The 15,062-nt window shown below is 46.5% G+C and overlaps 1 protein-coding gene across 2 annotated transcripts in view; it reads right to left on the reverse strand.

Moving 5' to 3' along the window:
- The window catches only part of TMEM241 (transmembrane protein 241), a 219,107-nt gene that overhangs the window by 92,181 nt on the left and 111,864 nt on the right, over positions 1-15,062 (reverse strand). For both annotated transcript variants that reach the window (XM_069731199.1, XM_069731200.1), the window contains exons 12-13: positions 6,695-6,764; positions 4,281-4,374 (exon numbers count right to left, since the gene is read on the reverse strand). In XM_069731199.1, the coding sequence (XP_069587300.1) occupies positions 4,281-4,374; positions 6,695-6,764 (164 nt within the window). The remainder of the gene's footprint in view (positions 1-4,280; positions 4,375-6,694; positions 6,765-15,062) is intronic.

Here is a 15,062-nt window from a genome sequence, read left to right on the forward strand (position 1 = left end):
CTCAGGTACGCTTTCATTGCATCCCAAACAGTCAGAGCATCAGTACTCCCATCATTTAACACAAAGAATTCCGTCACCTCCTTCCCTATACCGTCCAAGTCAATACTCTGTAACCAGTTAGGATGGATCTTCCATTCTCTCCCGCTTGTAGTCCGTGTCCCCAACAACCTAACCTCCACCTCAATTGGACTATGATCCGAAAGGGCCCTCGGCAGATAACGCACCTCCCCCACCATTGTGTCCAACAGGCGGTTACCCAATGCCATATCAATTCTGGATAGCGTAGCATGAGCCGGCGAATAGCACGAGTATCCTCTCTCCCCAACATGTCTGACTCTCCATAGATCAATCATGCCTAATTCACGCACATAGGTTCCAAATGTTGTAGTGTGCCCCTCCGACCTATTCTGGGTGTTCTTATTTTTATCCCAAAAGTCATCGCATATATTGTTCAAATCCCCAATAATTAAGAGTGGCAGTGGTTCCCATCGTTCCACCCTCTCCAATACCTCCCTGATCTTTTTACTTGAATATGGAGGTGGAATATACATTGCCGCAACACACAATCTCACTCCATACAATATACATTGTATCACCACATACTGACCCTCAGCATCCACGCATACTTTCACCTCTTCATACTGCACTCCCACCGGCACCAACACTGACACACCTCTTGAGTACGTCGAGAAGGTAGAGTGATACCCTTTCTGTATCCAACGTCTATTTAGTACGTCCACTTTCTCCTGTATCAAGTGCGTCTCTAACAAGCATATCATAGAAGCCCGTTGATCCTTCGCATACTGCAAGCTCGCAGCTCTCCTAGACTTATCCGCCAGGCCTCTCACATTCCAGCTCAATATCTTAAAGCGGTCCCCTATTATGTGACTCATCATCCTTAGTTATGTCAATACTACCGGTTCTGAGCTGTCTAACTTCCCTCCCCACCCTCACCCCTCCCCCCCACACCCCCCAATATTATACATTCTGCCTCTTATCAAGAGTGGGGCACCATCACCCGTTGCGAACACTCTTGCTAAACCTTCTCTTTCCGCCTCCCGCTACCGTTTATAACAGAATTCGGCGCAATTCTTAGAAGAACAGTATAATTAAACCTGTATTATATTACAACTGCAAGAAACTAAATAAACTTTTTAGTACGCTGCACACCCTTCCTCCCTCATATTTCACCGCCGCACCAGCTCTCCCAGTGCGTTCCCTGAGTAATACCCAACTCCACCCTTCAACCTTCACATTTCAATTACCAGTGTACTGTCAGTCAATCTCTTTTTTTCCCTTTTTGAAAGAATTAAGATACCTCCCGACCAACCCGCCCCACATTTTCAATCTCCTTTCCCTTTAAGTTTTTTAGCGTTAAGATCTATCCACTGGGTAGCGTCCTCCGGCGTCTGGAAAAAGTGAATCTTATCCATCGCTACCACTCTCAGTCGTGCCGGAAACATCATGGAGTATTGCACTCCCAGTTCTCTCAGCCGTCTCTTGATACCCGTGAACATCATCCGTTGTTTCTGTACCAGGGCGGAATAGTCAGGGTAAATAGCAATTCTTTGACCTCCAATTGTCAGATCCGTCATGTCTCTAGCCTTCCTCAGGATAATGTCTCTGTCTCTGTAGTTTAGGATTTTGGCAAGCATGGTACGGGGACTTGCTCCAGGGACAGGTGGTTTCGGTGGGACCCTGTGGGCTCTCTCTACCGCAAATACTTTTGTCAGTGCTGCATCACCAAAAGTCTCAAGGAGCCAGCTTTCAATATACTCCGTGGGATTCCTCCCCTCAGTTTTTTCAGGGACACCCACTATGCGAATGTTATTTCTTCTGGACCTATTCTCCAGATCCTCATTTTTTGCAGCTAGCTCCGATATTGTTTGAGCAAACTTCCTCTCCGCTTTCTGCAGCTGCACTATATGGTCTTCTGCCGTGCTCACTCTTTCCTCCACAGCCCCCACACGTTTGTCAATCTTCTGCAGGGCTGCATTTATCTGGGCTGTATCCCCTTTAACCTCCTGTATCTGCTGGGTCAGGGATTGTTTGCAGGATGATACCAGTGCAAAGACATCTCTAAGGGTGGGCTCTGCTCCTGACTCCTTATCTTCAGGTCCCCCTACTACCACCGCCATGTCACCATCCCTGCTCCCCTGTTGTACCTCCTGCTCCTCTGCTGGGCTTTCCTCCTCTCCTTCTGTGTCTGTGTCCACTCCGTCGTCCTCCTCTGCTTTTCCTGTGTTCCCTGCGGCTTCCACTCTAGCAAACTGCTGGAGCTTTGCCGCCGCCGACATTCTCTTCTGGCATGCCGCGTTGTCCTTCTCCGCCTTCTCCCTGGCGTCGGCGCCATCTTGGCCGGTCCCTGCCTCGCCGGCTCCGGCGTCTCTTTGTCTCCTCCTGGTCATGTTCACCGACCTCGGGGCCGCCGCTATTCACCGCCGCACTCCCGGGACTCTCCTGCAGCCGGTAAGCGCTGTGAATCGCCGCTCAGCTGCGGCTTATAAGGATAATATTAACTTTGGCAGCGGGAGCGCTCTGTCACGCGTCCGCTCACATGGACGTTCAGGCCACGCCCCTCCAATGTGCCCCTTTAATGCAAAAAAAAAAAAAAAAAACTGTCACCCCAGGGTGAGCCGGCTGGGTGGACCAAGATGGCCATCGGGAGTTGCAGAGTTGATAAAATCTCGCAAAGAGCGAGAAGCGCCAATTTGGGGGGCGGAGCCACAAACACGATGCTGAATAGGCCCGAGCCGGGGCCTAAATTTCTGTAGCCGGCGGACGTCACCAGTGGGTCGTTCCAGGCAAGACTTCCAGGATGCGGCCTACAAATCGGCCAAAGCCAGGGGATAAATTTTTGCAGCCATCCAGAGCGTTACCTCAGAGAGGTGGGCCACAGGGAAGTGGCTGAGGCTGCCTGTCAGCATGTGAATATCCCACTGAAGATGGATCCACTCACCATTGGTGCTCGTCCCGGCATGGAGCCGCCGCGGGTGTGGGTTTCAGCGCTGTTCTGTGCAGCGTGGACGGTGCAGGGATAAGCCTCAATCCATCATCCGTTTGTTAGGGAGGTGGAGAGGAACCGTCCGCCTCCTTGTGCCATCCGCTTTCACAGTGGTGGGAAAGTGGGGGGCTGCTCGGACGCCATAGAGAGGGGCCTCTGTACATCCACGGAATTCATTCCGGGTGGACAGGGCCAGTTGTCCGGCATTAGGCCTGGCTCCAGGAGAGGATACATGGAGGCGACACTATGTGGTCGCCCGCTGCTGATGTGGGGAGATCCGAACCCGAAGGAACCGTCGCCCCTGAAGAGAGCTCAGGCATGGCTTCCCACGTCGCAGGAGAGGGTACGGGGAGGTATACTCGCCTGTTGATGGTTCAGGGGAGATCGGAACCTTGAAAGGAACCGTCGCCCCCTTCACTCCGTTAATTAAAAAATAAAAATTTACAGAAAATTAAACAATAAAATAAAAACGTTGGGGTCTGAAACAGACCCATGTGCCTCCTACAGACACTAAGCAAGAACTGGTTAGCTGAGAGCCAGCAGGAGGATGTATACTGCAGGGGAGGAGCTAACTTTCTTTGTATCACTTAGTGTCAGCCTCCTAGTGGCAGCAGCATACACCCACGGTCTGTGTCCCCCAATGAGGCGAAGGAGAAATACATTTCCAGTAATCATCCATTAGAACGGATCCAGCAACAATCTGTTGACTAAAAATGTTATGCAGACAACTTTTTTATCCAACTAAAAAAAAAAAAAAATAAGAATTTAACTTCGTCCTTTTTTTTTTTTTTTAAACAGTGAAGTTTTTGCAAAACGGATCCCTTAATTATCCATCCGATTTTTGCTTACTGGATCAGTTTCAGATGGAAGAAAACAGACCATTATTTACCATTTCTGTTTTCCATAGACTTTAATGGTAGGTGTAACAAGGTGAAAGCATCAACATATCCATTAGAGTACTATGTGGCATAATTGAAGAAAAAGACAAAATTTTGCTAGTTAACGTTATTTGCAAAATATTATTTATTTTTATTGCAGGGACGCTCCCTCTAATGACAGAGAACAATAAATTGCAAAACAAAGTATAATATTGGCAGTGAATTTCAGGATGCTCCACTCCTCAGCATGAACTGTTGGACACATTCTTGTATGCGTCGAGTTCACCATCCAGGCCTCATGTATTAGAGACTGTATACAGCCTTGTTTTCAGAGATCCAGTCAACTGAACATGTATCTATTGATAATATCAGGGCAATCACTACCGTAGGTGACTTACCTTAGCAAAGAAACTCCATGAGAGATGAAGTGCAGAAGAGAAGCTACTCCTTAACTTCACTGACAGCAACATAAGAAGGAACCCAAATATTCCACTGCAAGGAAAGAATAAAATTGTACTAAATCTTGGTAAACTCTGACCGATCAATTCATTATGCCCCCTTTAGAAAATTTGCGAAGAAAAGTCACAATTTTTTTGTGCAGCACGTAAACGTGCAACTTGTTATGGTTTTACGTCAGAACTGTAAACTTTTTTTTTTTTTTTTTAAGTTTGTGGCCTAACAGGACACGACAGTTTCACTGCAATTCATTCCACGAAAGTGGGGTAACGTAACTGACACACATAAAAATACATGCAGAATTTCCCCTGAAAAGCATAAAATAGTCATTAAAATATTAGCGCACAATAGGAAGGATGAAAAAAAAAAAAAGGGGAAAGTGAACATCTATAATCTCCTAGCACACAAACCCAGGGCTCATTCAGATGTTCAATTTTTGCATACGAGTGCTATCCGTGATTTTCATGGAGAGATCGTGGGAGATCTTGGAAATGTGTCCGATTGTGATCCGAGGGTCGACAATGAAAGTTAGTGGGTCCATTAAAAGATTTGATTGCACTCAGATGACATCACAATGTGGTCTGATTTTCACAGATTGTCAAAATAAAGATTTTTTTTTAAATTTTTTCCAAGTACGAGAAAATTGGACGACGCTCGTACCACAATGATCAAACAAGAGAATAACAGCCCAATTATTCTGATAAGAGGAATAAATCGGACGTCTGGTTGCGCCCTATGGAGGATACAGCTGAATGACAACATTTAGACTACAAATGCAGTAGATTTTAGATTTTCATTAATCTATCCTTGATATGATGACACTTATTTTAACTATCAATCAGACTTAAAGGATACTTCCACTTTCAAGTGGAAAATAATATAGTGCAGGTCTCAGCACTACAATCATCTTTCAAAATCACTATTTAAAGGGAACCTGTCACCCCCAAAATCAAGGGTGAGGTAAGCCCACCAGCATCAGGGACTTATCTACAGTATACCGGAATGCTGTAGATAAGCCCCAGATGTATCCTAAAAGATGAGAAAAAGAGGTTACGGTATATTATATTCACCCAGGGGCGGTCCCAGTCCGGTCCGATGGGCGTCGCGGTCCGGGGCCTCCTATCTTCATCAGATGACGTCCTCTTCTGATCTTCACGCTGCGGCTCTGGCGCAGGAGTACTTTGTCTGCCCTGTTGAGGGCAGAGCAAAGTACTGCAGTGCGCTGGACCTCTCTGACCTTTCCCGATGCTTGCGCACTGCAGTACTTTGCTCTGCCCTCAACAGGGAAGATAAGTACGCCGGAGTGTGAAGACCAGAAGAGGACATCGTAAGAAGATGGGAGGCCCCGGACCAGACTGCGACGCCCATCGGATCGGACCGCCCGCGTGAGTATAATCTAACCTCTTTCTCATCTTTTAGATTACATCGGGGGCTTATCTACAGCATTCCAGAATGCTGTAGATAAGCCCCTGATGCCGGTGGGCTTAGCTCACCGTCGATTTTGGGGGTGACAGGTTCCCTTTAACGTTCTTGCCAATAAGCCGGAGCACGGACCACTTGAAGTCTCTACGGAAAGTGGCACTAAACTAGACAGTGTCCTACTCCAGCTGTTAGGCTACCATCTTCAGGGCGGGAACGAGCATCATAAGATTTTACAGCATTTGTTGCCGCACTGAAGGCTGATGAGCAGGAATGTGCCAGCTTAGTGTAACCTGCAACACAGACTTCTGGTGGTCCCCGCTGTGGCTGATCAGCAAAAATCTGTAAAGCTATGTTCACAAGTTGCGTTTTTGCTAAGTTTCTTTTGCAGGCAAAACCTGCTCAAAGATGCTACAAAAAACAAAAGCAGGTTTTGCTGCATTTGTTTGCCGCGTTGTTGTCTCTTGTACATGCTGATAAAGTTCAGTGCACCCCTATCAAAATAAAAAAAAAAAATCATGATGTAACTCCCTTAAGGTTTTTGCAGCTAAAAAAAAACAAAAACGATACCTGCACTTTTTGTTGCATTTTTGCAATTACCCATTGTTTCCTATGGGTGAAAAAACTCTGCAAATACGCAGGAAAAACACTGAAAGAAGTGACATGCTGCAGTTTTCCAAATCAGCCAGGATAAATAAAAACGCAGCAAAAACGCAAAGTGTGAACATAGCCCAAGAGTGATTTAAAAAAAAAAAAATATTACACTGCAAGGTCCTGCAGAATCATAGTGATGAAAATGTAGGTATGTTTTAATTACAAAGATGCATTCACATGTTGCAGTCATACAACACTGTTTTGCCAGGATTTTCAAATCTTAGAAAACCACTAGAAGTGCGGCTTTATCATAAATTGCTGTTAGATTGAAAACAAGCCTTACCTAGCACAACATCCACTGTGAAAAGTATGAAAGTAGAGGAATGGAAACTCCAAGACACTGATAAGGTCACCTAAGGGTACAAGAAGAGACTGCATGAACAAGCCTACCGAGCAGCGGATTAATATAATGTGCAAGACCGCATGAAACAAACGGCACACATTCAGAACGCAGCACCAGTTTTAGGTGTGAACTGCGTCATGCAATTATACCAACTGATATGGTGCCACATTTTGGAAGCAAAATCTGAAAATTTCCTAACTACTTAATTTAATAAATGAGCAGTCGGGTAAGCGTGATATGTAAAGGAGTTTGAGCGATATATTAACTACCAATTATTTAGTCTAAATTTTTAGATTATAAAAAAAAAAAAAAATAGTCCCAAGTGTTACACATTAGACGGATATTGTCCGAAACAGATTATATCAACATCGGCCAACGGTCTAATGTGTATTGGGGTGCCGGCCAACTGTTTGATTTCACAGTGTATTCCCGGAGATGAGCTGCTGGCTGACACAACAGCCGGCATTTTTCTTATGGAGGACAAACTAGTACTCCTGTAAACGGGAGAATCGGCTGAGATGTCGGCTGGAGCATAACTTGCCAACAGCCATGTAATTTGTATGGCCAAGGCAAACTAAAAAGACATCACACTGAATAAAAAAAAAATAATTTTTTCCGGCAACTCCGGATACCTAGATCTAATAATGTGCAGATGGGATGATAAAGGGCAGGAAGTGGAGAGATTTATGTAAGAAAAGATGTAGGACTTGCATTTTATACTCCTTATTCCTGCTCACTCAGATCCCAAAAGTTGTACAGACCTCACAGCAGACATGGGGCTGCGGCATAGACCTCACAGCAGACATGGGGCTGCGGCATAGACCTCACAGCAGACATGGGGCTGAGGCATAGACCTCACAGCAGACATGGGGCTGCGGCATAGACCTCACAGCAGACATGGGGCCGAGGCATAGACCTCACAGCAGACATGGGGCCGCGGCATAGACCTCACAGCAGACATGGGGCCGAGGCATAGACCTCACAGCAGACATGGGGCCGAGGCATAGACCTCACAGCAAACATGGGGCTGCGGCATAGACCTCACAGCAGACATGGGGCCGAGGCATAGACCTCACAGCAGACATGGGGCTGAGGCATAGACCTCACAGCAGACATGGGGCTGCGGCATAGACCTCACAGCAGACATGGGGCCGAGGCATAGACCTCACAGCAGACATGGGGCCGAGGCATAGACCTCACAGCAGACATGGGGCCGAGGCTTAGACCTCACAGCAGACATGGGGCCGAGGCATAGACCTCACAGCAGACATGGGGCCGAGGCATAGACCTCACAGCAGACATGGGGCCGAGGCATAGACCTCACAGCAAACATGGGGCTGCGGCATAGACCTCACAGCAGACATGGGGCTGCGGCATAGACCTCACAGCAGACATGGGGCTGAGGCATAGACCTCACAGCAGACATGGGGCTGCGGCATAGACCTCACAGCAGACATGGGGCCGAGGCATAGACCTCACAGCAGACATGGGGCCGAGGCATAGACCTCACAGCAAATATGAAAAATGAGAGCTTTTAGCGCATAAAAATGGCCATATTTATGTGTACCTCGTAGCCACTTTACGGCATCTCTCTTATACGAGGTCCTACGCTTGACCTACCTCACTGAGAATAAACGTCTCCATCTGAATGGGTACATGTGAAACCTCTTCTTGGACTCAAATTCTCTCTTTCTGTGGAGGGGTATTGGACCTACTATAATTAAAACACCTGTGGCTAGGAGGCGGGGAGTGCACGATCAGAAGGCTAAAGAATACATTTCAAAAACCTGACCTGCACATCCAAACATAGACTGAGTGTGAACAGGTGCAGTAATGCAGTTCAAATTTCGTGTTTTCAAGTTTGCATGTTTTGGCGCTGCAGTGTGCTGCCCTTTTTACCTAACTATATACGAGTTGGCGACTCTGGGTTCAGCACCTGTTCACACTCAGTCTATGTTTGGATGTGCAGGTCAGGTTTTTGAAATATAGACCTCACAGCAGACATGGGGCCGAGGCATAGACCTCACAGCAGACATGGGGCCGAGGCATAGACCTCACAGCAGACATGGGGCCGAGGCATAGACCTCACAGCAGACATGGGGCTGCGGCATAGACCTCACAGCAGACATGGGGCTGCGGCATAGACCTCACAGCAGACATGGGGCTGCGGCATAGACCTCACAGCAGACATGGGGCTGCGGCATAGACCTCACAGCAGACATGGGGCTGCAGTATAGACCTCACAGCAGACATGGGGCTGTGGCATACACCTCACAGCAGACGTGGAATGCTGTAGATAAGCCCCCGATGTATCTCACCCAGGGGCATTCCCGCTGCGGTCCGGTCCGATGGGCGTCACGGTCTGGTCTGGGGCCTCCCATCTTCTTACGATGACGTCCTCTTGTGTTTTTGCAGCGGCTCCGGCGCACGTTGTCTGTGCTGTTGAGGGCAGAGCAAAGTACTGCAGTGCGCAGGAGCCGGGAAAGGTCAGAGAGGCCCGGCGCCTGCGCACTGCAGTACTTTGCTCTGCCCTCAACAGGGCAGACAAAGTACGCCTGAGCCGGAGCCACAGTGTGAAGACAAGAAGAGGATGTCATCGTAAGATGGGAGGCCCCGGACCGCGACGCCCATCGGACTGGGACCGCCCCTGGGTGAGTATAATCTAACCTCTTTTTCTCATCTTTCAGGATACATCGGGGGCTTATCTACAGCATTCCAGAATGCTGTAGATAAGCCTCTGATGCCGGTGGGCTTAGCTCACCTTTGATTTTGGGGGTGACAGGTTCCCTTTAATCTGACCTTCCACTGTGGATTGGGTCTAGGTGTTATGTCAGCAGCATAAACATGACTTTGACAGCCTGCACCACTGCTGCAGACAATCAATGAGCCAAAACAGACTGCATAAGCCGGTAAGCTAACCGACTGACAGTGCACATTACTGCTGCAGCCAAAGTGACATCACTACTGCAGCCAAAACTCCGAGATCTGAACAGCAGCAGGGAGCCAGCAACGGACCCTGGGAGGGCGAGTACCTGTGGTTTGCAGTTTTAGGTATACAAGAGTGGGGTCCACTTTCCTTGCAAGGGAAAACATTTTTAAGTCTTTGCGCAGCCAGCAATGTGCAGGAAACAAAGCTTGCAAAAGCCAAGCAAAGTAAAAATGTTATGAAAACCAACTGCAAAAAGGATTTTTTAATTAGGCCAAAGTACAAAATTTTTATTTATTTTTAAATAAACGTGTCCCCAAAGGTATCTACACATTTTAGAGCACGGGCATCCACCAGAGGTTGTGGCAGCAGATTAAGACCCTTCTTCCAACTGAGAACATGGTTTGGCTGTTTGAGTATATGTAGGCTGCATATATGCTAGTAAAGTACAGTTTGTTTTCTAGACTTTTTTTTTTTCATGGGACCGTTTAGTCAGGAAGCATTTTTCCTCCTTGTTAAACTGTGGTTTTTTTTGTCTTAATCAGGAAAGTTACATAACACTAAACTTCCCCTTCATCATACCATGAAACTCTAGTGAAAACATCTAGAGAAAAATCGCAATTAAAAAAAATAAAAAAAAAAGTGTATGAAAAATACCCCACACAGTGCTCCCAGATAATAAGGAGTCAGCCCTACTCCCAGAAGTTTATCTATTTGGCATACATTTGGCCCTTAGAGGGGACAGAACGCTATTTTTTATTTTTTTTTAAATAAGAGAAAACAATTCTTCCACTTTAGCAGAGTGCAGGGTTTAATAAAGTGTGTATTGCTGTTGAGATCTCATATTAAAGAGGTTGATCAGTTGTTCTTGGAGTCAGCGGCCAGGACGACTCAATTGCAGAGCTGCTCCATCTTCTAATAGTGGCCATGGCAGGGTACGGCACATCTGCCTCCAATTCAAGTCAATGAAAAGAAAGGACTTCCGCATTAGGGCAGCTCATGGAGACGGCCGCCGCCACCACCAAAGCCAAGAGCAGCTGATCGACACCAGACATTGATGACCTATCCTAAGAATAGGTCATCAATGATTAAAGCGAACCAGTCACCAGGTTTGGCCAGTATAAGATAAGGCCACCGCCTTTCAGGGATTATGTACAGCATTCTATAATGCTGTAGATAAGCCCCCGATCGGACCTGAAAGATAAGAAAAATAAGTTTTTATTACAACTCACACAGTGGGTGGTCAGGTCCGATGGGTGTCGCAGGTCCGGGACCTCCCATCTTTTTATGATCGTCGCCCTCCTGCTTGCTTCATCGCTCCCCAGCATTGCGCTCCTGCGCAGGCGTACTTATCTGTCCTGTTGAGGGCAGAGGAAAGTACTGCAGTGCGCAGGCACTGGGCCGCTCTGAGCTTTCTCTGTGCCTGTGCACTGCAGTACTTTGCTCTGCCCTCAACAGGACAGGTAAGTACGCCTGCGCAGGAGCGCAATACTGGGGAGCCATGAAGCAAGCAGGAGGGCGGCGATCATAAAAAGATGGGAGGTCCCGGACCTGCGACACCAATCAGATCAGACCGCCGCTGGGTGAGTATAATCTAACTTGTTCTTCTTATCTTTCAGGTCGGATAGGGGGCTTATTATAGAACGCTGTACATAAGCCCTGAAAGGCGGTGGCCTTATCTTATATCAGCCAAACCTGGTGACGGGTTCGCTTTAAGTAGTGGACAACCTATTTAACCCCTTAGTGACCGAGCCAATTTTTACAATTCTGACCACTGTCACTTTATGAGGTTATAACTCTGGAACGCTTTAACGGATCCCGCTGATTCTGAGACTGTTTTTTCGTGACATATTGTACTTCATGTTAATGGTAACATTTCTTCGATATTAATTGCGATTATCTATGAAAAAAAACGGAAATATGGCAAAAAATTTTAAAATTTTGCAATTTTCAAACTTTGTATTTTTATGCCCTTAAATCAGAGAGATAGGTCACGAAAAATAGTTAATAAATAACATTTCCCACATGTCTACTTTACATCAGCACAATTTTTGAAACAAAATTTTTTTTTGTTAGGGAGTTATAAGGGTTAAAAGTTGACCAGCAATTTCTCATTTTTACAACACCATTTTTTTTTAGGGACCACATCACATTTGAAGTCATTTTGAGGGGTCTATATGATAGAAAATAATGAAGTGTGACACCATTCTAAAAACTGCACCCCTCAAGGTGCTCAAAACCACATTCAAGAAGTTTATTAACCTTTTACATGCTTCACAGGAACTGAAACAATGTGGAAGGAAAAAATGAACATTTAACTTTTTTGCAAACATTTTACTTCAGAACCATTTTTTTTATTTTCACAAGTGTAAAAACAGAAATTAAACCATAAATTTTGTTGTGCAATTTCTCCTGAATACACAGATACCACATATATGGGGGTAAACCACTGTTTCGGCGCACCGCAGAGCTTGGAAGTGAAGGAGTGCCGTTTTACTTTTTCAATGTAGAATTGGCTGGAATTGAGATCGGACACCATGTTGCATTTGGAGAGCTCCTGATGTGCCTAAACAGTGGAAGCCCCCCACAAGTGACACCATTTTGGAAACTAAACCCCTTAAGGAACTTATCTAGATGTGTGGTGAGCACTTTAAACCCCCAAGTGCTTCACAGAAGTTTATAACGTAGAGCTGTGAAAATAAAAAAATAGCATTTTTTTCTACAAAAAAAGATATTGTAGCCCTCAAGTTTTTATTTTCACACGGGTAACTAGATAAATTGGACAACAACTTTTGGGGTCCAATTTCTCCTGAGTACGCTGATGCCCCTCATGTGGGGGGTAAACCACTGTTTGGGCGTACGGCAGAGCTCAGAAAGGAAGGAGGGCCGTTTTGGAATGCAGACTTAGATAGAATGGTCTGTGGGCGTTATGTTGCGTTTGCAAAGCCCCTGATGTACCTAAACAGTAGTAACCCCCCACAAGTGACCCCATTTTGGAAACTAGACCCCCCAAGGAACTTATCTAGATGTGTGGTGAGAACTTTGAATGCCCAAGTGCTTCACAGAAGTTTATAATGCAGAGTCGTGAAAATAAAAAATATTTTTTTTTCCACAAAAAAGATTTTGTAGCCCCCAAGTTTTTATTTTCACAAGGGTAACAGGAGAAATTGGACCCCAAAAGTTGTTGTCCAATTTATCCCGAGTACGCTGATGCCCCATATGTGGGGGTAACCCACTGTTTGGGCGCACGGCAGAGCTCAGAAGGGAGGGAGCACCCTTTGACTTTTTGAGCGCAAAATTGGCTGTCGTGTTTGGAGACCCCCTGATGTACCTAAACAGTGGAAACCCCCCAATTGTAACTCCAACCCTAACCCCAACACACCCCTAACCCGAATCCCAACCCGATCCATAATCCTAATCACAACCCTAACGATAATCACAACCCTAACCCCAAAACAACCCTAATGTCAACCCTAACCATAACCCTAATCAAAACCCTAAATCCAACACACCCCTAATCCTAATCTCAACCCTAACCTGAAACCTAACCCTAATCCCAATACACCTCTAATCCCAACCCTAACCTTAACCCTAATCCCAAACCTAACCCTAATCCCAAGCGTAACCCTAATGCCAACCCTAACCCTAATACCAACCCTAATCCAAACCCTAACCCTAACTTTAGCCGCAACCCTAGCCCTAACTTTAGCCCCAACCCTAAATTTAGCCCCAACCCTAACCTTAACTTTAGCCCCAACCCTAACCCTAAGGCCACTTTCACACTTGCGTCATTTGGCATCCGTCGCAATCCGTCATTTTGGACAAAAAACAGATCCTGCAAATGTGCCCGCAGGATGCGTTTTTTGCCCATAGACTTGTATTGCCGACGGATCCGTAGTGCACTGGATCAGTTGTGTTTTGGTGGACTGTCGGCACAAAAAAAGTTCAATGTAACTTTTTTTGTACGTCGCGTCCGCCATTTCCGACCGAGCATGCGTGGCCGTAACTCCGCCCCCTCCTCCCCAGGACATAGACTGGGCAGCAAATGCGTTGAAAAACTGCATCCGCTGCCCACGTTGTGCACAATTTTCAATGTGCGTCGGTATGTCGGGCTGACGCATTGCGACGGCCCCGTACCGACGCAAGTGTGAAAGAAGCTTAACCCTAAATTTAGCCCCAACCCTAACCCTAAATTTAGCCCCAATTGCTTTCTCCTACCGGCCGGCAGATGGCGACACTGCGCACGCGCCCGCCATTTTGTTTCCCGATGAAGAAGCCGGCGGGCAGGAGAGGACGCAGGAGGACCCAGGGACACCGGTAAGTATAATAGGGTCCCCGAATCCTCCTATTCCTCTGTCATCTGATGTGCAATCACATCAGAGGACAGAGAATTACACATCGCTTATTTTTTGCGACGGCCGGTAAACAGTTAATTACCGGCGATCGCAATACCGGGATCATGTTCTTTGGGGTCTCGGCTACCCCCGGCAGCCGAGACCCCAAAGATCCTCCCGTGCCGGCCGGCGCACTGCGCCCGCCATTTTTTTGCCGGAAAAAGATGGCGGCGCCCATCGGGAGTCACGAGGAGCACCGGGGGAGACAGGTGAGTATTGGGGGGCTATCGGGGACCCCATTTCTCTGCTGTCCTCTGATGTGCGTTCACATCGGAGGACAGAAAAATTAAAAGGGAATTTGCGTTTTTTTTTTTTTGTCATCGCCCATAAACGGTTAATTACCGGCGATCGCATCTCGGGGGTCGGTAAAAAAAAACCAGAATCATGTTCTCTGGGGTCTCGGCTACCCCCGGCAACCGAGACCCCAGAGAAAATCCGACTCTGGGGGACGCTATTCACTTTTTCCACAGCGCCGTTAATTAACGGCGCTGTGGTTTAAGTATCCTTAACTGCCGCCATTAAAAGGCGTATCGGTGGTCGTTACAGGGTTAAGGCCATTTGCAGACAAGCATATGAAAAATAATCCAGCTTTATCTAGAGAACTCTTACTTTTTTTTTCTAATTCTCATCAGTTTTTTCAGACAGTCCATGTCCATTTTTTACATCCATCTGACTCTCCATTTTCATACATCCACACAAAAAAAAATAGAGTTCATCAAATACAGCTTCCTAGGTTTATAATGGATATGTATCAGTAAAATGCTACACGGATGGTCCATGTGGGATCCGTTTTTTTTTTTTTTTACACACCCACAGACTTGGGTGGATAAGTGTTATTTGAGACTTCAGGTTCTTTCACACTGTGTGGTGTCCCAGTCAGGTCATACATTCAAAATCCCCCGTGAAATGGGGTCCGGACACATGGGCCGAAGGGGCCAATAGACTGTAATGTTGAGGCGGGCACTCCGGAAAAAAATAAAACTAAAAA

The sequence above is a fragment of the Ranitomeya imitator genome, chromosome 6 (genome assembly GCF_032444005.1).
Source record: "Ranitomeya imitator isolate aRanImi1 chromosome 6, aRanImi1.pri, whole genome shotgun sequence".
In the NCBI taxonomy this organism is placed as follows: domain Eukaryota; kingdom Metazoa; phylum Chordata; class Amphibia; order Anura; family Dendrobatidae; genus Ranitomeya; species Ranitomeya imitator.